Genomic DNA, 27,916 nt, shown 5'->3' on the forward strand with positions numbered 1-27,916 from the left:
CCTCCACTACGCAGGTCATTGGGGCGATCAAAGGTTCCCCAACTGACTGTATTAGCTTCCAGAATTGCCGTAGGTTCTTAGTTTCAATAGTTTCCAATAATTTGCCCCAACAAACTTCTTTATGGATCCTTTTTTCATTGCGGATTAGCAGATTATATTCTCTCTTTATTTTTACTAGGTTTTCCGCCTTTACTCGTGTAAATTTTTTCCGTAGGCTACGCTCTTCCCTCCTAATTTCTCTTTTTTTCATTAAACAATCCTGGTTAAACCATGTACCTTTCTTACTTTGGGCATTTCCTTTCTTGTTCTGGTCATTTGCTGGGGGCCTTAGTTCTATACTTATACTTTCCACTACTTGTTTTATTTTTTCCACAAACCAAAGTAGGTCTTGACCCTTCAAACTGCCTAACTGAATCTTATGTTGCGGGCTTGCTAACTTCTCAATTGATTTTTCAGATAACCTAGTGGTTATCCGCTTTGGATACTCTGTCTCTTGCCAGATAACCCTGTCGAAAACCATACGTTGTGCTATTCCCAATTCTAACTTTATTAAATTGTGATCACTACGTTCCATGGGATTAATGCTAAAATCATTCACCAACTTGAAATTCCATGCTGGCATAAACACATAGTCTATTGGGCAATTATGTGCCCCATATTTAAAAGTTTTCTTTGCCGGACGGTCTTGGACTAGCCTTCCATTTAGACAATGAAACTTTTATTTGGTAAATATTTACCCAATTCCACCGCATCAGTAGAGGTTTTTGTTTCCATAAACTCTGCATTTTTTATATCATATGCCTCTAGAATTTCTGAGTACCATTGATCAAACAATTTTGGATTTAGTTTATGGTTAAAATCACCCATTAACACAATCAAATCATTTCCATGTCTATCACAAAGTGCATCCATATCATTCTTAAAATGTAACAATTCGACCCCATATTCCTTCTTTGAGTTCCATTGCATGTACACATTTAGGATCAGCATGAATTTATATTTCTTATCCGCAAATGTGGTTTGGATTCTACAGGCTAAAAGCCACTTACACTTTACAGATATCAAAATAGTTTTAGTTGTTAAAGTTGTTGATATCATTGTCAACAAGCCACCTGCAGGACGCCCAGAGTTCGATTTTACAGCTGCCCGGTGGACTTGTCGAAATCCTTCAACTACTTGGGGTACGTCACAGAGCCAGGTCTCTCGTATACAGATGATTTCATTCTTTTTTGCAAGTTCTTTCACAGCTTCATATTTTAAATGTGTTCCCAGTCCATTTATATTCCAAGAGACCACTTGTGTGCTCTGTGACTGCCCCGTTACCTATTCTACGTCACTCAAAGGCCCATTCACTACGGAATCCTCCCTGTAACTATATGAGGGTCCTGCTAAGCTGGAGGTATTACTCCAATTCTTCCATGCCTCCAGCATATCTGTATTGTTTATTACTACGTTAAAATTTTCTCTCCCTTCCTCTATTTCCTTCTCTGGGAGCTTCACCTGCCTCTTGCTTAACCCTGCATGATACCTTAAAAACGGTTTCTGCTGGGGCACCTTAAGCACTAGCGCTAACTCTTCTTTGGGCACTAGGCGAATCCCCTCTTTACGGATTTCTTGCTCTGCATTTTCTATTGCGGACGTCACCAAGCCTGAATAAAGCTGTACCTTCGTGACTTTTGTCAGATTTACTTGACATTATCTTCCAAACTTCAGGTGACCCTCAAAACTGGATATGTTGATTTTAAACAGTGTGTCCGGTTGCTCTAGTCCGAGTAGATTGCAAACTCGTTCCCTGTGTGACTGGTGTCTACACCTCCCTAGACCTTTCATAACTGCAAGTAAACCCTGTGGCTTACAACACCCCTCAAAGTTGGGGCTGGCTCCAACCTATAAATAGTCTTTGTATCGGTCTTTTCACTTTGACAGTGTTTATCTATATTTCAGGAAGTGATTCGGTGGATGAGCAGACTCTGCAGGACGAGCGGGAGGATAAGCTGAAAGAATGCATTGATAACGTGATGGATAAGAGGTGAGCCAACATTTTGTGCCACGGTTGAATTTCTGTTGTGTGCCATGTTTTTAAATCAGAAATTCAAAAAATGGAATGATTGTGTTCTGCAAAGTAGGTCCAACAGGCAGTTTTTAGAAGGAGGTGCAAAGGCATAAGGGCCTTCATAGAAACACAGAGAAGGAATAGTGCTACATGGATTAATTTATGACTGAAGACGTGGTCCCATGAGGAAAGTTTTGTCAGTTTCGAGTTGGTTGTAGTGACTATTCTTTTGTGGAATAAGCAAATGAGGTTCCTGGTATCCCATGTAAATACTAAAACTGCGTATGGTTGTAGCTGTGGGATTTGATTTGGAAGGGCCCCTACACTGGCTCTTCTTTTATGGGCGTTGTAGTGAGGGCTATCTGCACACATTTGTATGGTTCCTTATCTTAAGTTTCCTATACCCTTGTCTACCTATAAGCGATGTTATCAAAAAGAGTGCCCCTGCCTTGCGTGCTGAGAACGCTGATGGCTTTCCTCCCTGCCTTTTCCCCTGACCTTTCCCTTGTTGACCCAGCGTGACCTGTTTCTCGTTCTAGTGCTAAAACCCGCCAGGCGGCTCTGGAGAGCCTGCGGCTTGCGTTGTCTGCTAGGATTTTGTATGACTTCCTGCTGGAGCGACGTCTCACTCTCACAGATGCTTTGGAGCGATGTATGAAGAAAGGTAGGTGACATCTTACAACTGGCGTGTCTTCGTGCAGTCAGAGCGGCGATGGGGAAGGGTACATTGGTGAACAGAGGAGAGGGGCAACTGCATAGGGAAAATGTGATGAGGGGAAAGATCCCATTTCTTATCTTCGGAAACCTGAAGTTACTTTTCTGCCCCTAGTGTTTAATTGCATAAGGAACATCCAAAGGCACCCGACAGCATCATTGAATAATTTACAATCTCCGATCCCTTCCGTCTCATCTCCAAAAATGTCATCTGTTATAATTATCACTGTTTGGAATGTGGAATTACCAATAAAGCAAATTTTAAGCCTTGTGCCTTGCTGTGCATCACTGCCTGGGGCAAAAACACCCCCCAACCCCACCCCGACATTTGTACAGAGTTGTGGAATATTTTCTAACTTGTGAAGTTGTTCAATGGGCAGGATTCTTCAGAAATGTACTTATGTAAAGAAATGAATGTGTTCAATTTGATGACATGCAGTGATGTGACTAACTGCAACAGTCTCATTATATCTGAGCTCTGATATTATTCTATTTTAATATTTTAGCGATCATATTCTATCGGACTGAAGATTCTAGCATGGCTTTGATTATTCCTCCTCCCCCCCCCCCCCCCCTCCTACAGATCTGCATATAGGAGCTCTACATAGACCAGAAGTGCCAGATCCATAGTTGGACTGCCCTATACTGTGTGCACCTACAAACTAACCTGTTAAAGGGTACTTACCAATTCCTCTCCCCTCTCTTCCCACGCAAAACAAATTGGTTTACTCCAGAGAAGGATTAAAATAAAACATTTTCCAGGATAGGGGTGTAGGAAAATTAAATTTTCAATCGCTCAGAAGATTTTTCACTTGAGAAAATGTATATTTGCTCATGTAAAAATAGAATTGTAGGAGTATGGTTTCAGCCCTGCCATAAACTACATAGGTACACTGTTGTGAATTCCTGAATGTGCACCAATGCAAGGATCTACACCTGCAGCTTTTTTGGCTTTTCTTGAAGGACCTGGCCATTAATTAATTTATGTACTGCCCTTAATAGTTTTTCACTGATTCTCCTTTCTTATTTTTAGGTTTGGTTTGACAGCACAGCTGTCGCCAAATCTAAAGAAGAGGTTTCAGGAGTACTACAGAGTCGCTTTGGCTCCGCTTACACGTTGGTGACGGTATACATGCTTTGATTGTGTGGAAGTTGTGTTCTTCCAAAGAAAAGTGCTACTGATTATTTTGTTTATACTAATGCCTGTACCAGTAGCAGTATGGCTGCTAGAAAAGTGTAGCCTGACATTTCGTGGGAACGCACATGGAATTATAATGTCATTAAAGTGTCTTAGATAAGCAGATAATTTGTTGGTTTTTTCGGTCTCGCTTGAGCCAATGCGCTTGCGCATTGCTCTGGCGAGATTATAGTAAGCAGAAAAGAACAGTCTACCAAAACGGCTGCGGATCGCATTCAGTTCATGTGATCTATGCGCGTACACACATAATGCCAGTGACGCCACACACCACCATTTCTGTGCCTCGCATCAGACTTCAAAGGCTGCCGCTCCCCCGCCAAACTCCCCACTCCCCCAGCATGCACATCGCGCACCACCATTTGTCTGTGCCTCGGCATCAGACTTCAAAGAAATGCGCTCCTGCCCCCGCCACAGCAATGCCGAGAGCTTGTTTTATGACTCTCCTCTGTCCTGCCAAACCAATTTCATTTTTTTCCCTAAACAAACATACTTGCTCACTACACCTCGCCTTTTAGGTCTCTCCTTTCAAACATTGGTGATAAATGTGCTTTTTTTAAGTGAGCCTGATTTCCACCCTTTAGATTGAGTAAACGCTTACTTTATGCAACTGGTCAAAATTTACCTTCACTCGAGCGAATGCTGTGCTCGTAATACCCAGCAGACGTTTGAAATCCCCTCAACTTTAGTGATAATTCCCTTTCCCTTACTATCATCCTCTCTCCACTCTTACTCATGCTAATCAGTGCACGTTCTGCCCACAGGCTTGTTTCTCTGGCAGAAGCGCTAATCATAGTGGAAGCATACATAAAGAGGGCTTGTGTTGCACTTAATGGCTTGTGGCAAAGCTTACACTCGATGCACCAGGACTAAAGGGCATATAAACAAGGGCCGGCGATAAAAGCGCGCTTAGTGCTTGCATATTTATCGCCGGCTATCTCTGGAATTTATCGCCCGGTTAGCATGTTATCAACAACGCGTATCGCAATAAAAATTCCAGAGATAGTGTAGATATCGCAGTTTTCCATGGTGGAAAACGGCGATATCCTAGATTATATGGATTGTGGTCTTAGCCACAGAATCCACCCCCAAGTTAATTATGCCTTAGTCAGGAATTTAACAGACGTTAAATTCCTGCATTAAGGCATACTTAACGCGATTTAAATAATCGCTACCCTTCCTTGTTAATATTGTGAAGCTGCCTTTGCAATATTTTCCCTGGTTGGTTTCACAGCCACGTCTACTTTGCATCTCATTAGCGATGCAAAGTTAAGCATGCTGGAAATGTGCGCTAAGTCAGCAAAACACGCGTTGGCGTGTCTTTGCTGATAAGGCGATAAAATTATCGCCGCTTTTTGGCCGAAAACGGCCGCAAAAGCAGCGATAATTTTATAGCGCCACCTTGTTAATATGCCACTAAGTTGGTTATGGTGGCAAGTCTGTGAACATGGCTATAGGCCTATTATGTTTATTGTGATCTGTTATGATAAAGGCAGTAGGCCTGACATTTATTTCGAAAAGCAGGTGTTAGTCTATAGGCATTTATAGGTGGATTGTTATCACTTTATATTAAATGTTACTTAGAGATAGTTTGTTACATTGACACTACTGTATTAGTAGGAAAGGGATTTGGCCTTGGTTTCCTACGACAAACTGTGGATATAGACCATTCTCTCTGTGAATCCTTGCTAGGCTTAGTGGAGATAATATTTTGTTTAGCCAACTGTAAATCTGTACACATTTCTAATGTTGTGATAGTGTGCCTGATAGTTCCCTTGTGGAAAAATGTATGCTCAAGACAGTAGGTTGGAGTCGGTTATGGTGACAGGCTATAGGCCTGACTGGTGCATTCGGAAACCTGTCCAGTTCCATAGGTCTGATCAGCTTATGAAATGTTATGACAAGGGCAGTGGTCCAGGCTTAACTTACTGTGAAAAGCATTTGTTAAAGCCAATAGGCTTTATCACATTGCTACAGGCTGTAGACCGGTATTTGGTTACATGTAATCTCAGATAAGCTTAGTAGGCAAGGGTCCGCCACACCCTGGAAGGAGAATTTCACTGTGATTAATCTAGTTGGACCCTATTAAGATGGGTTGTTTAGAGTTTTGTAAACTGTAATTTTGTATAGATTTGTTATTTTCATAACTGCACGATAGTTGCCAGTTAATGCGGACATCAGTAGAAATGTGTTGGATAGTGTCAAGCCAATGCTAAAGACCTTTTCAGTTGAGTGGTAAAAGTTATCGTATAGCTTTGGTGTGATCTGTTTATATTAAAAGGTTATGGCAACCCCACTAGGCCAGATTCACTTACTGTGAAGAACGTGTTAAAGGAAATTACATTTTCAGGTTGGCTCGTTATTACGCTGTGCTAAAGTCCTCTGTCTTATTTTGTTGCATGGAATCTGGCAGAATACGGTAATAGGCAAGGGTTTTGGTGTTGACGACTCACTGGAACGAATCATGTAGATGGAAGATTTGCATTATGGTAATCCTTATTCGGCTCTACTAGGATTGATTTTATATTGTTTTGACAGTTATCATTTTGCACAGATTTGTAATTTTTTTTACAGTATGCCTGATGGTTACCTCATGAATGGTGTATCCCGAACACTGAGTTATGTAATGACAAGGGAATGATAACGGTTATATCACGGATTGTTTAATGAAGGGCATTAAGTCTGACACATTGATGCTTTTCACAGTCCATAGAGGCGTATTTTGTTGCATTAAATCTCAGACATTTGTAGGGAAGGAGTTTGGTGTTGATTAACCCCCCCTCCCCCCTGCCCCCTCCCCCCAAACCCACTGGGTGGAAGACTTGCTGGTATCCGTTTGGAAGGAAGGCCTGATGGGCATTGCTGTCTACCACAATCTTGCATTAGAAAAATAATTAAATAAAATCTCGATTGATGGAGGGCAGTTGGGTTTACCCTCCTGCCATTTCTTTGAGTCTTTTTTTAAAGTTTACTAACATCATGACAATACATTACATGGTGTGATGGTTCATTTCACATCAGTCATTGGCTCTCTTGACCTGTGAGTGATATGTTCTAATCATATTTGCTCATCCATCTCAAAATGAGTGCTCTTCAATGTAATGAGTAGGTGGCAAGTTCTTCAGTTTTCTACTTTTTTGTTCCCACTTTTATTTCTTTGTTCCCACTTTTATTTCTTTGTTCCCACTTTTATTTCTTTGTTTCCTATTTATTTCAAGTTTTCTTAAGCGAATACAACTGCTCTCCAAGCAGTGCTAGCGGGACGCTTGATGTCTTATTTCATGTGCACACTAAACCATACGACCCTTTATGGAATGCTGTTTTCCAAAGTGTATCAGTTTTGCCATTCCAAGAAGGCCAACATGTCTAACCATGGCTGCATGCTAAAACCTTTAAAACGATAACTATATTCACTATTTGTGCAAGACCGGCACCTGCTTGCTGTGTTTAGCTTAATTTTGGAAGCGTATTCCTGCCATGTTTAGACAGCAGCATGTTTCCTTTTTTTCTACCTGTATTCTTTTTATTTATCTTGCATATGTTGAGTATGTATTTTATTGCGGTTGTGTTAGAAAGTTAATGCAGCGTTAGTCGGTGATTCAGTAATTGGATGCATGAGTGCAACTATGAGTGACAGTGCATGTATAAGGACCTATTGAATGCATACACTTGTACATATATGGATATATAAACCAAACCATGTCTTGGTTTCAGACAATATTACTTCACAGATTCAAATTGTTGTACTTTTAACTGTTTTAAGATAGTCAGTTGTCTGGTTGCTCTGACAATTGCTTAGATTAGCTTTTGGACATGTTTACTGTGAACAAAATTCACTTTGACACGGCATGCCACTTTGCCTATTTATGTATTGTCTTTTTCTGTCAGGGAAAGGGGAGGAGCAGTCTTTGGCTGCTAATGTGCTTACACTGCTGTGCCTTCAAATGGGTTCTGGGCCTGAAGGGGAGGAAATTTTCCGGAGTCTTAAGCCACTTCTAATCAATATCCTAACTGATGCCTCAGCCAGCCTAATCGCCCGGCAAAGCGTAAGTGCTATCTTTTGTCTAAGCGTCTTGTACTTTTTATATTTCTTTCCAGAAGTTGATCACTAACGGTTATTTCCTACAATTAAGTGAATCTTTACCATGTCCCTTTGCCTCTATTTCTAACTTAAGCAAGTTTCTTGTGTGAACTTACTTTATCTGTTTCTGTGATGAGAAGATACATTCATGGAATATTGTTTGCACAGGCCCTTGAAGCTGTGAGTAAAGTCTTTATTGACCCGATCAACCTTCAATTATCTGTTGTTATGCCAATGAAACTGGTGTAGGCATTGTCAAGTGTGACCAAACAAATTGCAGTTTCTCTGTATATCTTCACAGCTGGAGGCCCTGGTTACATGACCGCAGAGGCCATCAGTGCTCTGACTTGTGTTTAGTATTTCCCCAGGATTGCTGTGGTAGTGAAACTATGCTGGTGATTAACTAATCCAATAAGATTGAGGCTAGATGTCTCAAATTTACGTTGGTGTTCAGCTCGCAAACCAACTTTAAGTTTATAAAAATCATACTTTTATCAAAAGACTTTTGCTGGTGCTGAAACCCCCCCTAAAAATTCACAGAATACGATAATCTATAAAGCAAAAAAATAAACCTGATTTTAAACCATTTAAATAATTGCTTCCATTACATCGAGATTGGATTGTGCAAATTCCTTCTGTTTAGGTCTTTCCAACAATGCTGTTGACAGACTGCATGTGGTGCAAAATAAGGCTGCTCATGTCTTCTATAAACTCACTAGGAACAACATGTTACACCCCTGTTTAAACAAATTCACTGGTTGTCGGGAAACACAGTATAAGTTTTAAAATCTGTTGCCTAATTTTCAAAGTCTTCGATGGAATGGCACCTTGCTTTGTGTCCCGGAGGATTAAGATATGCACTCCATCACAGTCTCCAAGAAGTGTTTGTGACTCCTCGAAGATACTTGAAGAAATGTGTGGGAGGCTGCAGTTTCCTCTGTGCGGGGCACCCACCTTGTGGAATTGCATCCCTGACCATCTATGCCATGAAACGGAGTTCAAGCTTTTCATGAAAAAACGAAAACAAAGCTATTTAGACTATCATATCTCTGCTGACATTTATTGCTTTAATTTACCTTCATAGTAACCACCTAGTCTACTTTTAGCTTTAAGAAACCAGTGGTCCAAGTTTGCTCTAACAAGTATATTTACATAACAAATGCAGATAATTGCTTGGTCAAATGGGGTTGGCACACAGTTTTTGTACATACATATGTTCAAGATCTTTTCATAACTAGGAAACAACCAGGAAAGCTTAAAGCAGGGCATTTTACAGAAAGGAGTTTTTTTTCTTCTGGCGCTTAGAAAAACAGGCTGTGGGCCATCAGTACTTCTAAAGTGTTGCCTGCCTTATATTATCTGGCCAAACTCGTATTCTATTAATGCATCTCTGGATCCCCAGATGCTGTTGGCACCCTTGCATGCAATCCTCACTAGGATGAAAGGATTAAAGCATTTGAGGATTTTTTCAAACCCCTCTCTTCTGGCAAATAGACATGCTTTTGGGCATGTCCTTTGTGCTCTGAACCCTATTCAGCTAAATGTACACTGCATTCTCTGCTCCCAAATTGTCTCCTACTCTTCATAATTTCCTTTAAGTAAATGGTCCGGAGTATCATTTTTCACCACTTGGTTGAACATGGATATATTGTCATGGGTCACAGGCTGCTCTGACTGCTACCATCCTGCACCTACTAATTAAAGGTGATTAAAATGGCATCTAATGGGTGTGCGCCCTCTGCACATCTGGCACAGGCCAAGACCATACATTATAAATCTGGTAAAAGATCCTTATTTCGGGTATTCCAGTGGGTTCCTGATAAGGAGTTTTACACTCCTATTGAACAGCTTGTTACTTTCATTAGATTACTCCGAGCATGTTCTTTTTGGTGGTCTTCTCTGGTCCACTTGAATTTCGATCTTAAACTGCACCAGGCGAGGCACCTAATCACTTTAAGTGATGGCAGCTAGTTTATTCACTACTATAAGAATGTGTGTTTCAAGTATGTTTTGGTAAAAGCTTTCACAAAACCGAATAGTACAGAATCTGTCAAATTAAAAAAAAAAAGACAAATATTGTATGTGGAAGTGATTTTTTTCATTCATGTATTCAGGCCCCAACATCTAAAAACATTTTATGCCTATCATAAAATACACCTAAGGATTTCCCTGTAAATAAAATGAATTACCTGCTCATTAGCTGACCTCTGTTAAAATACGTTATATCTGAAGTGCTCCGACATTAGTGGTGGACAAAGTGAAACATGCTCAGTATCAAGTGCCCCACTAACCCAAATAATATCTTACAGCCATGTAGAAAGAGTGTATTAATATTATATATCCTAGAAAGATCTTTGTTTAAAATGCCATGGAATAGCCCCTGTACTGCAACAAGGATGCAGTACAATAGAGCATCTCCAAATACGTGCAGCTTATGCATTTCATTTAACAATATTCCCATAACCCTAAATCCAGTCAATTTAGTTTGCAACCCCATTCTAATTGAAACTCTTTATATCGGACCCTAAATAAGGTTACATTTATAGAGAAGCGAGCTCTTCAAAAAGCGTTCCCGTATTCAACTCGTAAGATATTCTGATTCATATGCTAGTTTTAGAGGGTTAGCCAACTTTTTCTGCTGCCACCAAAAAAAGCAGTTTTCCAACGCAATACGGTTTTGATACAGGATGGCTTTAACAAAATCAAAAAACACACATAATAGAATTTAAAAGCTATTGCAGTTGGAGTGTTAACATACAATACTTGGAACATTTTCCCACAGCCACCTGATATAACCATTGTTTTTTGGAGGTATTGGGTGCTTTTAAAAAGTGCTTGAAGGAATCCTGTTCAACAAAATATTGATGCCTTTCAAGACCCACTAAAGTAGGTCTAAGGTGGGTCATTTATAGACTATGATTATTCCATCCTGTGATCCCAGTCTGATGAGTGCACCATGATTCATTAAGGTGGTAAATAGGGAGAGTACGTACCCGTTCCTTGTAAACAACTGTTTATTTTATTGTTGGATTCATAAAGTACTTCGTGATCTCTCACTTTTTTTTTCTCCCCCCTGCAGTGTGCCTCTGCCCTAGCAATGTGCTGTTACTTGGTTGCAGCTGATGTTGAGGTAAGTGAGGTCTTAAAGCAGATCCCACCAGGCTGCTTAGTGAGGGAATGTCTTCAGTGTCGTACTTTATCAATAAGATGTGTGCCACTAAAACAATGTTTCTATGTGATGCAAGCCTCAATAAGACTTTGTTGGCTTACTGTGCCAGCTCTGAGAATAAGGGTTTGGATGACTGAGGTCATTTAGACAGGTAGATGTTTTTTCCCTTCTTGATTTTGAGAAGGCTAGCAAGAATTTTCATTTAAATTTAGTCTTAAATGCCTGAAACGTTCAGTTTACTCATTGACAAGTTCACACTTTTTATTCCATTTATATTTGGCAGGTGATTTGTGCAATTTAACACACAAAGTAACAGTAATTGTGTTGGTATGGATAGCGGTAATGTTGAGCATTTACTGTTCCACGTCCCTCTTGGTACATTTTGTGCTTCATCTTAGGTCGGGGTGCATTGATTTCACCTTTTATTTTTTTTAAAGTTATGCCAGACGTCTTTGGTGTCCTAAAATATTACCTTATTGTTTCAGTTTCACATTTCCAGACTAGAACCTAAAATGCGTTCAGAGTTGGATTAAATGTTCAACTAGAAGCTGGTACTGCCTACCAAATCGGTACTTTAAGGAAAGGGAGAGATGGGGCTCTATTAGGGTAAACAAACAATATTATGTCCAATTGTGAACTGTTGAGTGGTGTTACTTGATAACTGTTCTGTTATCACCTCCTGTGGAATCTGTAACTCTATACTGCTCTTCGAATCTTAAGTGTATTTCGCTCTTCAACCCCCTTACTGATCTTCCATGCTTTGAGATAGGTGGGCACTCTTTCATTGATTTCCAAGTTGTCGCCTAAAAGGAAAACCATAATTCATTTGTCATAGCATCTATCTTAATTTGTGCTGATCGCAGTGAAATGCTCTAGGTTCTGCTGCTTCTGTTTGGCTAACGGAGTTCTTGTCCACGGATTCTCCCCACTGGCAGATTGTGTCTATTGCTGTTAAGCTGCCTTTCTTCTATGTTGTGCAGAAATATTACAAAAGGTTGGGGCCTTTTCGCAATGGAGAAAATTATTTCTCTATGGTGGCATCAACTTGTTCTCTCGTTCCTGCTTTTCAGTTTAATTGTGGTGAATTTGCATAAAGCCCCTTTTGACAAGAATCCTGATGATTTGGTGTGCAGATTACAGGAAACTGTAGTCTCGTAGACATTTCAAACGTTTTTCTCCAAGGTGATCTAGTGCCTGCATTTATTATGCTATGCCAATCTTCAGTCCAAGTTGTTTATTTTATTCCAAAATGTCTTGGGCAGGCTTTCCTATATAATGTTGTATCTTAATTGTAAAACGTCAACAGATTAAGCATTTGAGATGCATAGATTAATGCCACAGCTTCCTCCCGAAACTGCAGCTTCTGTGACATTTTCTGAGATGCACAATTGTGCCCCATAGGCAGTCTTCCCTCCTGTCTTGATGTCGGGGGTTTTTGTCTACAAGATTGAAAGCCTTGACCACAGTTCAGCAAAGTTCTTATTTCCTGTCCAGCTAATTGAGATTTTCTTGAGATTTCAAAGTGGTGATTTGCATGAGCCTGGGTGTGTTTGGGCCACTTTCAAGTCTGTTCATCCAGAACGTCTTATCCTTTTCGCAGCAGCTTTTCCAATGATTTTTTTTTGCTTTCTTTTATCTTTAGCATATTTTATCTTGTGCTACTCCACCATGTCTAACGGGAGCTATCAAGTGCGGAAGTCCTTGTCAGTAGGACCGATTTATCTGCATAAGAGGATGCGAACAGTTTCCTTTCTAATGTGCAAGACCTCTTCCATAGCATTTGTCAGTGTGATTATTTGTGTGCAGCTTGAAAAGTGCACATGTTAGTAAGTAGCCCTAATGTACTCTTTCCGCCTAACTGCCCCTTTGTATGGAGGTGCAGGAGTAAAAGTGGGGTTACGTTAGTGCCTCTGTATTTGTTTCAAGCTTTATCCACAGTAGATTGGTGTCAGAGGCTGGCCTGTAGTTAGTTATGGTGACCTACATTGACACGTTTTTCTTGATACAAACTTGTGCGATGATATCTTAAACACAACTATTTGGTCTGTTTTTTTTGTCAACCTTTTTATGCTGCTCCCTTATCTTTGTAACACTTCCAATATGTATTTAGTGGCTCTACACCTTGTATTCTTAAATGTAGATGGAGACCTCCACACTGTAACCATGGAGTTGTGAAAAATATTGATTCCATTAAATTTCAAATGACCGACTTGAGCATTATTCGCCCGCGAGGCAACTATTCGACAAGAGGCATGGTATAAATTATATGAAGCCACTGTCACCAAAGACCTTTGCCTCGTTTGGAAAACCTTTAATGCCCCCTACTTTCAGGACCGTCGCAACAGTTGTAGCAATGGTATTCTCCCTCCGAATAGATGAGTAGAGCTCTTCTCTGTGCTATATGGGAGCCATAGTGAGCATACTCTTTTTAGTCTACCAACACAGCTTGATGACACCCATATAGAGAAGAGTGCTTCAAACTTGTCACCACCCACTAAACAAGAAGTTGAAAAAGCCTTAAACCAGACCATTAGCCTAGGAATAAAGCCTCTGTCCCAGATGGGGTCCCTGCTGATCTTTTTGGCAAACCCGAGCCTGTGGCTACCAGTGCTCACTAATATTTTAGGGTGTCTTGCTAAGACGGGATCATCAAAATCGTGGTCTGGTGTGACCATAGTTCCAATATTTTAGTATCTTTTATTGCAATTTATATTTAAGATTGCATTACACCGCAGTGAGTTCTTACAAAAGGAGTCCGCATTTTCCTCCTTCTCCCCTTGTACATAATAAACAAAGAAAATAAAAATTGAGAGCGTGAGTCGCAGGTGTACAGACCTATACTCAAACGCTCGCTAATGCCATAGCGTTCACTGCATGCTTCCTGACAATCAAACTTTTCGGTTGTAGGGCACCTCATCCAGAAAATGGAAAGATTAAGGTATAATTGAATTCTCTGTAAGAAGCAAAGAGGGATACATCCAACAATTCAAATTAGTTACACGCTATCTGGTGGGCGCCATGTCCCTGGGGGGGAACTTTATATAGGAGAAGGTCGGAACAGTATAGAGTATTGTGACATTCCTGAACTGATACAAATCTCATCAAGAACCCCTTGTCAAGATGCTTCTCCATCTCGCTCCCAAGAGGAGCACACTCCGCCCTCGGAGTTGCAATAGCAGTGTAATCAAATCCACACCTGTAATCGCCAGGGTGGGCCCGGGGGGGGTCGGCATAGCATTCGATATTCATTTCCTTATGCATAATATCACAACCATAGAACAATAACCTATAATATAAAAACTGGGAACATAAGGAAAAAAGGAAAACAAAGCAAATGAGGTAGAATGTGGGTTAGGGTGGGTGTATGTGGTGGTCTAAGTTGCAAACAAGAGGGGGAGAGAGTCAGTGGATTCAGTCTCCCTGGTCATGCGAATAAACAAAGTGGAATCCACTCAGAGTGGTGGTGATCCCTAAAGTGATGGGGAGCACAGTGTTTAAATGCCCCTCACACACCAACAGGCCCCTTGGTGTCATGCTTCATCATCGGGGCCTTCGCACCCCTCTACGGGATGCGGCGTGCTACGACTCGCGGCTACGCAGGAGCACTAAATAGTGAACTATGTGAGGGGGTGTGTATGCTAAGGAGTGAGTGAGGTGAGGTGAAAAGTGAGTGGTTAAAAAATACCTGGCACGTAGGTAAAAAATAATTTTATTAAATCCTCGGCTGGTATCATTAAAAGAAGTGCAAAGATGGGGTTGTAGAAATACGTATTAGGGTATTACAACCACCTCAAAAGTGTCAACATGTTTCGGAGCGCAGGGGCTCCTTCTTCAGGACAAGGATAAGCACATATCCTCCCCTTACTCACATGTAAATGTAAAAGTGAAAAAATACTATTACAGCAATGTGTAATATACCTGGCAGTGTTTTTATGTAGATAAGTTCAGTTGCGCCCAATTGGCGTTTGATGAAAACTTATAGTTCTCAATTTCAAAACCTCATGAGCCTATGCATGTTATTGGGGGATCCTTCCTTACTGCTCAGTAAAGTAACGGTTACTGCAAAAGCTAGTTGCTTCGGAGCCGCGTTGAGGGAAGGCAGGCAACTAGCTTTTGCAGTAACCGTTACTTTACTGAGCAGTAAGGAAGGATCCCCCAATAACACGCATAGGCTCATGAGGTTTTGAAATTGAGAACTATAAGTTTTCATCAAACGCCAATTGGGCGCAACTGAACTTATCTACATAAAAACACTGCCAGGTATATTACACATTGCTGGAATAGTATTTTTTCACTTTTACATTTACATGTGAGTAAGGGGAGGATATGTGCTTATCCTTGTCCTGAAGAAGGAGCCCCTGCGCTCCGAAACATGTTGACACTTTTGAGGTGGTTGTAATACCCTAATACGTATTTTTACAACCCCATCTTTGCACTTCTTTGAATACCAGCCGAGGATTTAATAAAATTATTTTTTACCTACGTGCCAGGTATTTTTTAACCACTCACTTTTCACCTCACCTCACTCACTCCTTAGCATACACACCCCCTCACATAGTTCACTATTTAGTGCTCCTGCGTAGCCGCGAGTCGTAGCACGCCGCATCCCGTAGAGGGGTGCGAAGGCCCCGATGATGAAGCATGACACCAAGGGGCCTGTTGGTGTGTGAGGGGCATTTAAACAACACTGTGTGCTCCCCATCACTTTAGGGATCACCACCACTCTGAGTGGATTCCACTTTGTTTATTCGTATGTGGTGGTCTGTCATCGGTGTGAGTCATCAGGTATAGGGTGTAATGGAGCCGGGGGGGGGGGTCATAGGGGGGGGAAGGGCCCCGGAGTCCCATCATGAAGGCAAGAATCAACAAGGGGTGCGTCTAAACTATACTTCCCTGCTGGCACACCCGGTGGAAAGCGACCAGGGTGTCCTCCCAGGCCTGGGCTATAGGGTACATGCGGATCCCCGCCGTTTCCTCCCTATGTAAAGCTACACTCTCCGCTTTGGCCCAATTATCAAATGAGTTGCGCCAATGTATTGCCTGGGGGGGCTCGCTATTCTTCCAGCGTGAGTCTTTTAGCCGTTATTAAACCCAGATCAAGGAATCTGTCCGGGACCTTCGTCTGTTTCGTCCGTTTGTAGAGGCCCAGTAAGCACGCCTCCCACATGTGTTGTAAGCTGCCCCCTGTCCCCGCTGCCAGTGAGGTTGATACTACCTTCCAGTAGTCTTGTAGAAGAGGACAAGACCAGCGCAAATGCAGGACAGTGGCGTCTACCAGGTGGCACTTGGGACATGCCGTCGTGGTCCATCCAAAATATTGGTTTATCTTGTCCGGGGATAAATATGCCCGATGTATAATGTAGTATTGGATGATTTTGAAGCAGGAATTACAGGGAATATTATGTGTGACGGCTAATATTACCACCCATTCCTTGTCCGACCATTCACGTCCCCTGTCTGCCGTCCATTTATCCTGTAAGCGCTGGGAGGAAAACTGCGTATGTATGTGCAGTACCTGTGCAAGCCAGTGCACCACGTGGGACCAGTTTCACATTACATGCAGGTACTGTATGAGCAGGTGGGCCGGTGGCTCCTCCGCGAGGGTCTCCCCAGGCCTGTGTGAGCGTGGGTATAAGCATTGGGTGCGTTAAGAACTGTCCCGTTGGCAATCTCCCGTCCGTAACTAGCAACTCAAAGGGAATTGGGGATCCCTCCGCAAACAGGTCCTCCAGCGTTTCCAACTCTGCCCATGTCCAGCTACTCAGCGCCGCCTCCGTGAGCGCGCCGTCCCCCCAAGGAGTCTCCATCAGTGGTAGGTTCGGGGCATATGGCTTTGTGGAGCTAGTAAGCTTCACACTGCGAAGGTAGCATTTCCGCGCCACTGCTAGATGTATCTGTTCCGGGCCATGTGACTTGGCTAACGGGTGAAAGAGTGCATGTATCTGAGCCGTTGTCATTACTGTAGTATCCGTGGCTGTGTCTCCTAGGTTTTTCCCACTGTAGCTGCGTGGCTATGTAGTGAAGTTCCTGATTAGGGACAGCGAGACCCCCAGCCTCCATTGGCGCATATAGAGTTCTCAGCGCAACTCTGGGTCTGCCCGTGTTCCAGATCAGTTTTCTAATTAGCTTCGCCAAGTCTCGGAAGATTCGGGTAGGAACATAGATCGGAATGTTAGCATAGTAATACAGCAATTTGGGCAGCACTATCATTTTTGTCAGGGTGATTCTGCTCGGGACATTAAGCGAGAGTGTGTTCCAGAAGGTGACCTGCGCCCTAAGCGACGAGATCGCCCTTATTAAATTGCCTACTAAGACATCGGTGGGGTTCCGGTACATGTATATCCCTAGATAACGAAAGGTGGTTGGATACCAGACGAGTTGTTCCTCTAGAACCGTGATGGCACATTCCGCCGTGGCCGATGGCACATTCCGCCGGTTCAAAGGAGTACACTCCAGATTTTGCCCAATTTACCTGGAGTCCCGACATCTCTCCGAACGTCCGGAATATGTCTGCGAGTGCCGGTGGAAAGCAGGTCAGGTCTCTGATTTTAAAGCAATAAGTCGTCGGCGTACAATGACACCGCATGGGTCCCATCAGCTAAAGGGATGCCCCAGTCTGCATCTGAGGCTCTGAGCCGGGCCACCAGTGGTTCCATCATTAAAGCAAAGGTTAGAGGGGGCACCCCCTCCTGGTACCTCTGCACACCTTGTTTGGGTCAGAGAATAGCCCACCTGTGCGAACTCGGACCACAGGCCGCCGGTACAAAAAGTTCCACCATTTGGAGAAATTCATCACCCAGGTCTTACTTCCGCAGCACTGATACCAGGTAAGGCCATTCCACTGAGTCAAATGCCTTCTCAAGGTTGAGCATCAAACATCCTGAATGAGGCCACTAAGGCGTGGTTAGACTCTGTACTCTGAACAGCTGTCTGTTCTACGACGTGCTCCGGGTCGGCACAAAACCGTTTTGATCAGTATGGACAAGGGCAGGCACCAATGGTGCCAGGCACTGGGCCAACGTGGACGCCAGGATCTTATAATCGGTATTAAGGAGGGCCAGCGGTCTATACGAGCCCATGTTAGTTTCATCTCGTTCTGGCTTCAGGAGTGATATCAGATTCGCCTCGTTCAAGGTAGGCCGGAGAGCAATTGCTGCCTCAAATACTCGCAATAGTTCTGGAATTAGAATGATAGAGTAGGCTTTATAAAACTCAGCGGGCAGGCCATCAGGACCCGGGGACTTACCATTGGAGAGAGAAAAGATGGCCGTGCGGAGTTCTTCCGACGAAAGCTGCGCACCCAGATCATCGCGCTGCGCATCATTTATTTCCGGCAGGGGCAGGGCCCATAAATATGCAGTGATGTCGGCAATGGAGATCCTCAGACGAGAACGATAGAGGCCCTCCTAGTGTGACGCAAAAGCTGCATGAATATCCCTCTGCGTGTATGCCATGGTACCTTGAGCAGTGCAGATAGAGGTCACTGGGGTAGTCCGGACGTCTCGCCTTATCAACCATGACAGTAGTTTACCCGGCTTGTCCCCGAATTGATGGGTGCGCGCTGAATAGGCAGCATAGTTTAGGTGTTGCAGCCTCTCAAGCAATTGTGTGTGCCGTTCCCTAGCTGCTAGCAAGGACTCGTCATCGCCCTCCATCGCCTCCCTCTCCCTATCTGATATTTCAGATTCGACACGTGTCAATTCTCTATTTGTTTCCGCATACCCGCCTGCGTGCCCAGACAATGGCCCCGCGTTACGACCTTGAATGCATCCCATTTTAACTGTGGAGTAGAGGCAGTGTGATTATTGTCCTCCAAATATTGCAAGATGCGTGTCAACAGGGTCTCCCTGAATGGGGCATCCAGCAGCATGTCTGGTTGAAGTCTCCAGGTGGGTTCAGGGGGGTGTGGTCGCTCCCAAGCTAATTTTAAAATGTGAGGATTATGTTCAGATCGAGTACGGCCCAGATAGTGGCATGTGGGGGAGGTCGCTGGTCAGCATGTACCTCTCTAACCTAAGATGTAAGGTGTGAGCTCCAGAATAGTATGAGTATGCCCTTGTGCATGTATTACGATCTCTCCAGGCATCCTGCAGATCCCATTGCGTCGCCCAGTCCAGGAGTGCCCTCATTGCCCCCCTGCGCCGGCGCACTGGCAAGGGGGGGGGGGGGAATGATCGGTCAAGGGTAGTGTCCAAAACACAGTTGTAATCACCTCCTAGCAACAGTGGAACATCATGACAGGGTGCCAGTACTGACGACAGTCGGTTAAAGAAATGACCCTGGTCGGTGTTAGGGGCGTAAAGGGAAGCAAGAACCACAAGTTGACCGTCCAGTTTGCCCTGTAGCACTACATACCTGCCCTCATTATCTATCCTGCAGTGGGAAAGTGCAAATGGGTCCCCTGGGCGCACCCAGATCAGTGCCCCCCACGCATAGGCAGAGAACCCAGTAGCATACCACTGTCCTCTCCATCTGCGGTGTAACAACAGCGTCTTCGGACTGGTCAGATGGGTCTCTTGTAATAGTGCTATTTGTACATGGTGTCCTTTTAAGGTATGAGTATATCTGGTGACGGTGGGATGGTGTATGCATGCAGCGCACGTTCCATGTACAGAATTTAATCACAGCCATAATACTCCCAGTCTATTGCCACTTCAACTGCCCACCCGCCGCCAGCATGACGCCCCCGCCCCCGCCCCCCCCCCCCCCCCCCCCCCCGGGCAATGTAAACACCCATGTTCATCATCCAAATACCTTCGCACACACATGCGACATATAAGAGGAGCATAAGGGTAAAAGAATAGAAAAAGGGGGTTAAACAACACTAATAGCAAAAAAAAAAACAAGAATGTAATGCCATAAGGGTGACAGCAAAACATGTTATCGTCCAAACGCTCTAGTGAGCTAGAGAAAACGGGAGTTCAGGAGGGGGTCGCTAATTGCCCAACTCTACTTGTACAGGGGCACTGTCTGATCAGGGTGATGGTGCCTCCCCTACACAGGCATCTCATGTCCTGCGGCCCAGCAGCTACATTCAGTCTTCCAATGGGAAGACCCAAGTCTCCCGGGCTCAGTGTATCAGAGTCTGACGGGCCTCCCGGGGATTCACCAGTTTGTCGCTCACCTCCGGGGGTCAGACCTCCCCCACAACGCCGTTCCGCCGCCACCTGGCACAGCCCACATATGCACCACAAAGCTGCGGGTATGGTGCCGCTGCAGCCGCTCCGGGCACCTCTGTGTCCAACTGGTCTCGCTAGTGCCTCAGCAATGCCCCGGGGGAAAAGAAATCCAGGCGTCGATCAAGGTCCTTGGAAACAGTTCGGCCGGTAAGTGTTCTGAAATGCCTTCAGTGAATGAGGTCAGCAGTCGGAGGGGTAATATCCGGTAGTTCCACCGATATTTGCGAGTCCGGCAGTCCGTAGATACGTTCGTCGCTTGGAAATTCACGGGGACTGGCTTCCAGGGTGGGGTCCGCTGTCAAAGAGCCACTAATTTCCGCCACCATCCTAAGGGCAGTGTAAGCAACAAGGGGACCCGTCTAGGTAGTTGAGGACCTCTGGTAATTAATAATTTTGTAAAGAACAACGGTCCTAAACTTTTTCAATACAATTATAAGTAATAAACACAGACTTAAATAAGAACTATGTCTCTTTTTGTCCAATGCCCAGCCGGACAAAGGAATATTTAATGCCAGGATTAAATAAAGATTCACAATTGCGTGAGACACAACAAAAATCAAACCAGCATTTGCAATGCAATAGGTCTCGCAGTATTTAAGTTAGATCTTTTGGTATTGCTTTTGATATTGTTTTTCACAATATATGTAGTACTCCTACCAATTGGTCTGTAGGCAAGTATTCAGCCATTTACTAGAAATGATATTACACATGCAGCTTTTTAAAAATATAAATGCCGATGTGAAGCCCCTACCTTGAAGGCGCCCGCGGGACCTGTGCAGGAAGGGTGTAAGGAGTGAGGGAGGGGTCGGGCATACTAGGGAATGGCTGCGGGAAACTTGCTTAAACCAAAGTGGGAGGAGAGAGCACATACTGCGAGTATAGAAGGAAATACAAAAAAAAGAGCACAGATCGCGGGGCGCGACGATCACTAACTATACAGGAATGCCAGATACGATAGAGGCGGGGACAAAGGGAAGGGAGGGAGAATGTTAAGAAGGGCATTTACCAGATGCACTCCACGTAAATGACTATTTAAATGTTAACGCTTCAACAAGCATGTGCGAGGTGAACAAACCCTATACTCAATTTGAGATTTACCGTATATGTTTACATAAAGCTAAAAGCTCTGTATTTTTTATATAGCCTACCCCTCTTGCATAGCTGCCAAGGTTTCAGATTGCTAAGTGTGACATTTCCATAATTTCAGTGTAATTATGAGTGACATTTCAACAACTGAGTGACACTTTCTCGCGAGCAAAATTAAGCAATGAAGATGAGGAAAAACAATTAGCAGAAATTCCACCCCTCCCTCCTCCTTTTAACTTCATGAGGGACTATTTTAAAACACTGAAATGTTTGCTGTCATTACACATTTAATTTGGAATCTTATCAGCGGTTAATACAGGCAGAGCAATCTATTTGAAATACACTGCTGTGAGCATGTATTTTTTAATATTTGTCAGAGCTGAAGATAATGACCATAAAATACTTCCGTTGCTAAAGCTTGCTTTTATTTCCTCTGCAACTATGAGGGGTTTAGCATTTCAAATACCCCTTAATCACTAGCGCTGTTCACAAAAAGGTGATATTGTCCCCTTGTGCACATTACTATTAATGTTGTAAATTAACATTGTCAGAAGTCCTGAATTATCAGACTTGAGCGGCCAACAAGTGGCCTCTTATTACAACAGGGCACCGGAGGCAGTCAGATCTTTTGAGGTCTTTCCTCAGCAGAGATGCCTATAAAAGCTTGTCTGCTCTCCCAATGGTCGCTATGAGAACAGCTCTCCAACTGGCCAAACACAAGGAGTGGCATTTCACAGCTGTTTGACCAAGGGGGTGAAGTAGTATATGCTGAAACTAAGGTGTACTCGCAGAGGAGTCAATTGCCAGGCAACACTATGTACATAGTGTTTGTGGCGACAAGCTCACGGCCTGCACTCATTCACCTGAAATGCACTGAATTCACATTCTTCAATGTATATGCAGTCACAGACAATCTGTGCATCGACCTCAACACATCTGAGTTTATTGACGAATGTGCACTCATGCTCCTGGCATCGCTGCATGTGAGGATAGCATGAAACTCACAGTGCACCCACTCTGTATCTTATGTACGTGCACCTGAAATTGTGACATCACCTGTACCACAATACATACGCATGGTTATCTAAATGTGCACTCACATACCTCTGACGCAGCATTTCCACAAGTCGCCACCACTGCAAACCATTGAATTTTGGCAATACAGCCTCAGACTGCGGTACACTGTAAAGGTCACAGCCCACGGGCTGCAGCCTCGAGCCAGAGCAGAATTAAGCTAGCAGTAAGTAACTGGCAGCTGAAAACACGCTGCTGCTAAAAATGTAAATGTGCAGATTTACACTTGGCTGACACAGTCTACAATGTGACACTTACAGTTTCGAGGTGAGCTATTCTGTTTATGGGCCGGCCGCCGCCTCCTCAGACTCCTGGCCTCTCCAGTGTCTGACTGCACTCCGTCAGATCTTGCCCCCGAAAGAAATCACCGCCGCAGCCCTGCTCCGTGAAAACCGGAAGTCAGGCACTTTTGGCCGAGACGGGGGCGGGGCCTGCAATCCGGCAGGAAGTCCCGCCCGCCGCCGAGGAAGAAGTGAAGCCGGCCGACTGATGGCAGCCCGGGGCTCCCATGAGTTGAGGAGAGTCCCGGGGCTGCCAACAGCAAAACAGCCAGAGTGTTGCGGGGCTCCCAGATGCTGGAGGGAGCCCCGGAAGTGAAGTCCTGCCCCCTGGTGCCGCGATGAGACTAGACTGCCGCAGAGAGGAGCCCGATCCCCAGCAACAGCCCGGTGAGTGCCCGACCAGCGCTGCAGAGGAGACACGGAACACACCGAAAGAGCCCGGTGAGTGGGAGGGGAGGGGGGGGCGGTGGGGTGTACGCGCATGTCTGTGTGCGCTGGTGTGTGTGTGTGTGGGGGGGGGTCTCTGTGTGTGCGTGTAGGTGCGCTAGTGTGTGTGTGTGTGTAGGTGCGGCGACGGGGGGGCGTGTGGCTGTGTATGTGTGTGGCTGTGTATGCGTGTGGCTGTGTATGCGTGTGGCTGTGTATGCGTGTGGCTGTGTATGCGTGCATGCGTGAGTGTGGGTGCGCATGCACGCAGTCAAATCCAGCACAAGAGAAGCGCGTGGCACCCTCTTGTCCCTCATTCCCCTGAGACGGGCAGCTATAAGTCTCCAGCTGGACGCAGTACCAGCGAGACCTAAAAACTGGGCACAAGCCTGTACCAAGTAAGAAGGAAGACAATACAAGGGAAAGAAATTAACAGGCAAACAGAGTGGAGCAAAAGGTGGCTTACAGTACAATTTAATCTTGTGTAAGCTCGAACCAACAGTTACTGCAACACATATTATACAATTGAAGTGCAGTACTGTTAAAACAGTCGACGTGACGTTCCGATCCCTATCTCCGATTATTAACTGGGATCATCTTCAGGACTACTATTAATACTTTTGCCTGAGTGATTTAAAAAGCCTGTGGGAATAAACAGGAGGAAGGAAAGGGGGAGAAACCATTTTATCTCAAGTCAATTATATTTACATTTAAAATAAGCATGTCAGACACATTAGAATGAATTGTGCCAATCTGTGATGTGCTCAAGTGCGGACTCGACCAGGGAAAAATAACGGATCCAACTTTGGTGAGACCGGGTGCATTGGTGGGAACAGGTGTTCTATGGCCTGTTGCGTGTGGACGTAACGCACGTGTGGTGACTGCTCGAAAGGGCATAGTCGTTATTAAGCTCATTTTTCTACCTGTAGTGGGCAGTGTATTGGTTGCAGGATTTGTCACCAAGGATTTACAGTGCATTGTAGTGGTGGCCATAAGTCGTGCCCAGGTTGGTGAATGTACCGAATGGCGACACACATACCGTAAGAATTGTTCCGTTTTCGGCAAGGACCGTGTTAGTCCGTGAGGTTAACATTGTGGGTCTCAAGCAGTGGCAGTGAGGGAGTTAGCGGAGTACACAGTCATTTACCAACCTGGGCACGACTTATGGCCACCACTACAATGCACTCTAAATCCTTGGTGACAAATCCTGCAACCAATACACTGCCCACTACAGGTAGAAAAATGAGCTTAACGATTATGCCTTGCCGAGCAGTCTCCACACGTGCGTTACGTCCACGCGCAACAGGCCGTAGACCACCTGTTCCCACCAATGCACCCGGTCTCACCAAAGTTAGATCCGTTATTTTTCACTGGTCGAGTCCACACTTGAGCACATGGTAACAGATTGGCACAATTCACTCTAATGTGTCTGACATGCTTATTTTAAATGTAAATATAATTGACTTGAGAGAAAATTGTTTCTCCCCCCTTTCCTTCCTCCTGTTTATTCCCACAGGCTTTTAAATCACTCAGGCAAAAGTATTAATAGTAGTCCTGAAGATGATCCCAGTTAATAATCGGAGATAGGGATCGAAACGTCACGTCGACTGTTAACAGTACTGCACTTTTCAATTGTATAATGTGTTGCAGTAGCTGTTGGTTCGAGCTTACACAAGATTACATTGTACTGTAAGCCACCTTTTGCTCCACTCTGTTTGCCTGTTAATTTCTTTTCCTTGTATTGTCTTCCTTCTTACTTGGTACAGGCTTGTGCCCAGTTTTTTGGTTTTTGTCGTGTCTCACGCAATTGTAAATCTTTATTTAATCCTGGCATTAAATATTCCTTTGTCCAGCTGGACATTGGACAAAAAGAGGCATAGTTCTTATTTAAGTGTTTATTACTTATTATTGTATTGAAAAAGTTTAGGACCTGTGTTCTTTACAAAACCATCCTAAGGGCGTCCTGTTCACAGAGTATAAGCGAGGCCGGAGGCCCTACCTCTGCGGGCTGCCGTCTCGCCGGTGAGGATTTCTGTCTGCGGCGGCGTCTGGGTCCCCGAGCGCGCCAAGCGGCCGATGACGTTGGCACTGCGCGGGGTTCCGTGTCCACACCTGAGCCCAGCCAGGCCTCAACCGCCTCAGGGGTGTTGAAAAAGTGAGTTTTGTCCCGGGCCACGACATGGAGCCGAGCTGGAAAGAGAAGGGAGTACTTCAGGTCTAGCTGGCGGAGCTGTTGCTTCACTGCCAGGAAAGAGTGTCTTCGGCGTTGCACCTGGATGGTGTAATCAGGGAACAGCATAATCTTGGCGTTTTCAACCCTGATGTCAGTCAGTTTCCTGGTCTCCCGTAGTATGGCATCGCGGTCGCGATAGTTCAGGACGCGGATGAGCATGGGTCTTGGATTGGAACCCGGGGGGGGGGGGCTGGCACCCGGTGAGCCCGCTCCACCACGAAGTGCTGAGAGAGAGTGCCCTCTGGAAGTAGATCTGCGAGCCAGCATTCCATGTTCACCTCCGCCTCCCTATCTTCCCACCGTTCCGGCAGGCCAATAATGCGGACGTTATTCCTCCGCGCCCTCCCTTCAGCGCGATCTTCAGTTTCCTGTGATCCGCCCACAGATGCGTGAGGTCTATAGCGACGCTATCGATCTTCGTTTCCAGGGAGGTACGGGTAAGCTGCATTAATTCCTCCAGGTGCTCCATCGCCGCCAGCATCCAGTCTAATTTGGAGGTAGTCTGATCTGGCTCGGCCAGCTTCGCCATCTTCCCTTTCACCGACGTGCCTCTGGTTTCGGCTCTAGTCTTGCGCCCTCCAGACATGGGCAGTGCGGTGTGATTCTGTACGTGGGTCCAACAGGAGGAGACTCACCAGGCCCCGGGGGTAGGTCGCTGTTCGCTGCGTTATATCAACAAAAGGGAGGAACCAGAAACTGACTATATTTAGCGGGGTCCAGTGTACATGTCCAGGAGAACAGTAACACAAGGAGGGTACAAATTTCCCCGAGTAAGGTGAGGGTGTGAATGTAGCGTAGAGAAGGAGAAGGAAAAGGAAAAAAGGGTGGGGAATTTCCCTTTTTGGAACTAAAACCCTCACACACCTAGCAAGCTAGGTGTCGTGCTTCATCATATGGGTTCTGCTCCTCGTCAGACTGGCGCTGCAATGTCTGACGGGCACCCGCGAAGGGGCTCTTTATCGGAGATCTTCTGTTCCAGCTATATGGTGCATGCGTGTGAGAGGGCAAGTGAATGTGTAGTGATTTAAAAAAAAGGTTAGGCAATCCACAGGGAACTTTATTAGTGTGGTTGACTCCCTTGGTTAAAAGGTGGGAGGGGAGATAGGTGCTGTTATAAGGTTCACAGTGAGATATCTACAACCCTCTGGTCAGGTCAACATGTTTCTTGCATTCATTGCAATTCTTCAGTGAATGTTTAAAATACAACCTTATGTCTTGAGGTCAGTGGAAAAGCAGGCCGAATGGTCCTGCCCTTAGACGAGCGACCCTAAGACAATCCCTAAGGTGCCCCGCAGTCTGCTCCCGTGGGACCTGCACCTTTGAGTAAGGTACCCAAGCGGCGTGCGGTCTCTGCCGTCAGCACCTACCCCCATGCAAAGTCTGGTCAGGACAAGGAGCGACTGGTCAAACGACTCCGTCAAATTGCGTGGAAGTCCCTGTCGCGCACTAAGTCGGACAGTAACGACGTTGTGGGAGCAGAACAAGGCGCGAGGTGCCTGCACTGCGCTCGGCCAGCATCTGGCAACACACCCAAGCAGTGGGTATTCTTTCGCCCCTGAAGGTCGGCCGCAGAATCCTCGCCCCTCCGGCAGCTAGCCCACTAGTGTCGGAAAGCTGGAAAGGCTCCATAATAATGCCTATATATAAAGGTGGTGAAAGATCTAATCCACTTAACTATCGGCTAATAGCACTGCAGGACGTGGAAGGAAAATATTTTGCATCGCTGCTCTTAAAAGATCTAATAACCTGGTTTGGAGGAAGAGAACTGATCCCAATCAACCAAACAGGGTTTAGAGAGGGGATCTGAACTATTTCAAATATTTTATCCTGCACTATGATAGCTGAAAAATGTCAGTGCACCAAACATGAGTTTAACTTATGTTTTATAGATTTGCAAGCCGCATTTGACAGTGTGGATCGGGACCTATTATGGGCTAAACTGAGAGCATGGGCTATACCGGAGAGCAAATTGCGGGGCCTGCTACTATTTTACACAGACACATGGACACAGGTAAAATTATGGGACGGTTCCCGTTTATCAAGGAAAGTGTTCACAAGAACTGGTTTAAAACAGGGCTGTGTCTTGGCTCCACATCTATTAAATTTATTCCTCTCAGATCTCTCCGGCAATTTAAACACGTGTAACGCTCACTCACCGAAATTGGGCAATTTGCAGCTCTCATCTTGCATATGCTAATGACCTCATGCTCATGAGCTTAACAAAAGTTGGTATGTCCAGGTTGCTAACTGCACTTTCTGCTTTTCTGTCCGTAAACAAGCTGTCTCTGAACTTATCTAAGACTAAAACAATGTTAATTACCAATCGACGCTCAACCGATTGCTACACCTGTTTTGAAGGAAAAAGGCTGGAAAGGGTATCCAATTATAAATATCTGAGATACTTCATTGATAAACTAGCGTTAAA

General features: G+C 44.7%; 1 protein-coding gene across 2 annotated transcripts in view; it reads left to right on the top strand.

Annotated features, from left to right (window-relative positions):
• The window catches only part of LOC147692605 (interferon-related developmental regulator 2-like), a 105,820-nt gene that overhangs the window by 52,088 nt on the left and 25,816 nt on the right, over nucleotides 1-27,916 (top strand). For both annotated transcript variants that reach the window (XM_086938806.1, XM_086938807.1), the window contains 4 exons: nucleotides 1,945-2,029; nucleotides 2,593-2,717; nucleotides 7,851-8,008; nucleotides 11,123-11,173. In XM_086938806.1, the coding sequence (XP_086794932.1) occupies nucleotides 1,945-2,029; nucleotides 2,593-2,717; nucleotides 7,851-8,008; nucleotides 11,123-11,173 (419 nt within the window). The remainder of the gene's footprint in view (nucleotides 1-1,944; nucleotides 2,030-2,592; nucleotides 2,718-7,850; nucleotides 8,009-11,122; nucleotides 11,174-27,916) is intronic.

This window comes from Lissotriton vulgaris, chromosome 9 (genome assembly GCF_964263255.1).
Source record: "Lissotriton vulgaris chromosome 9, aLisVul1.2, whole genome shotgun sequence".
Lineage (NCBI taxonomy): Eukaryota > Metazoa > Chordata > Amphibia > Caudata > Salamandridae > Lissotriton > Lissotriton vulgaris.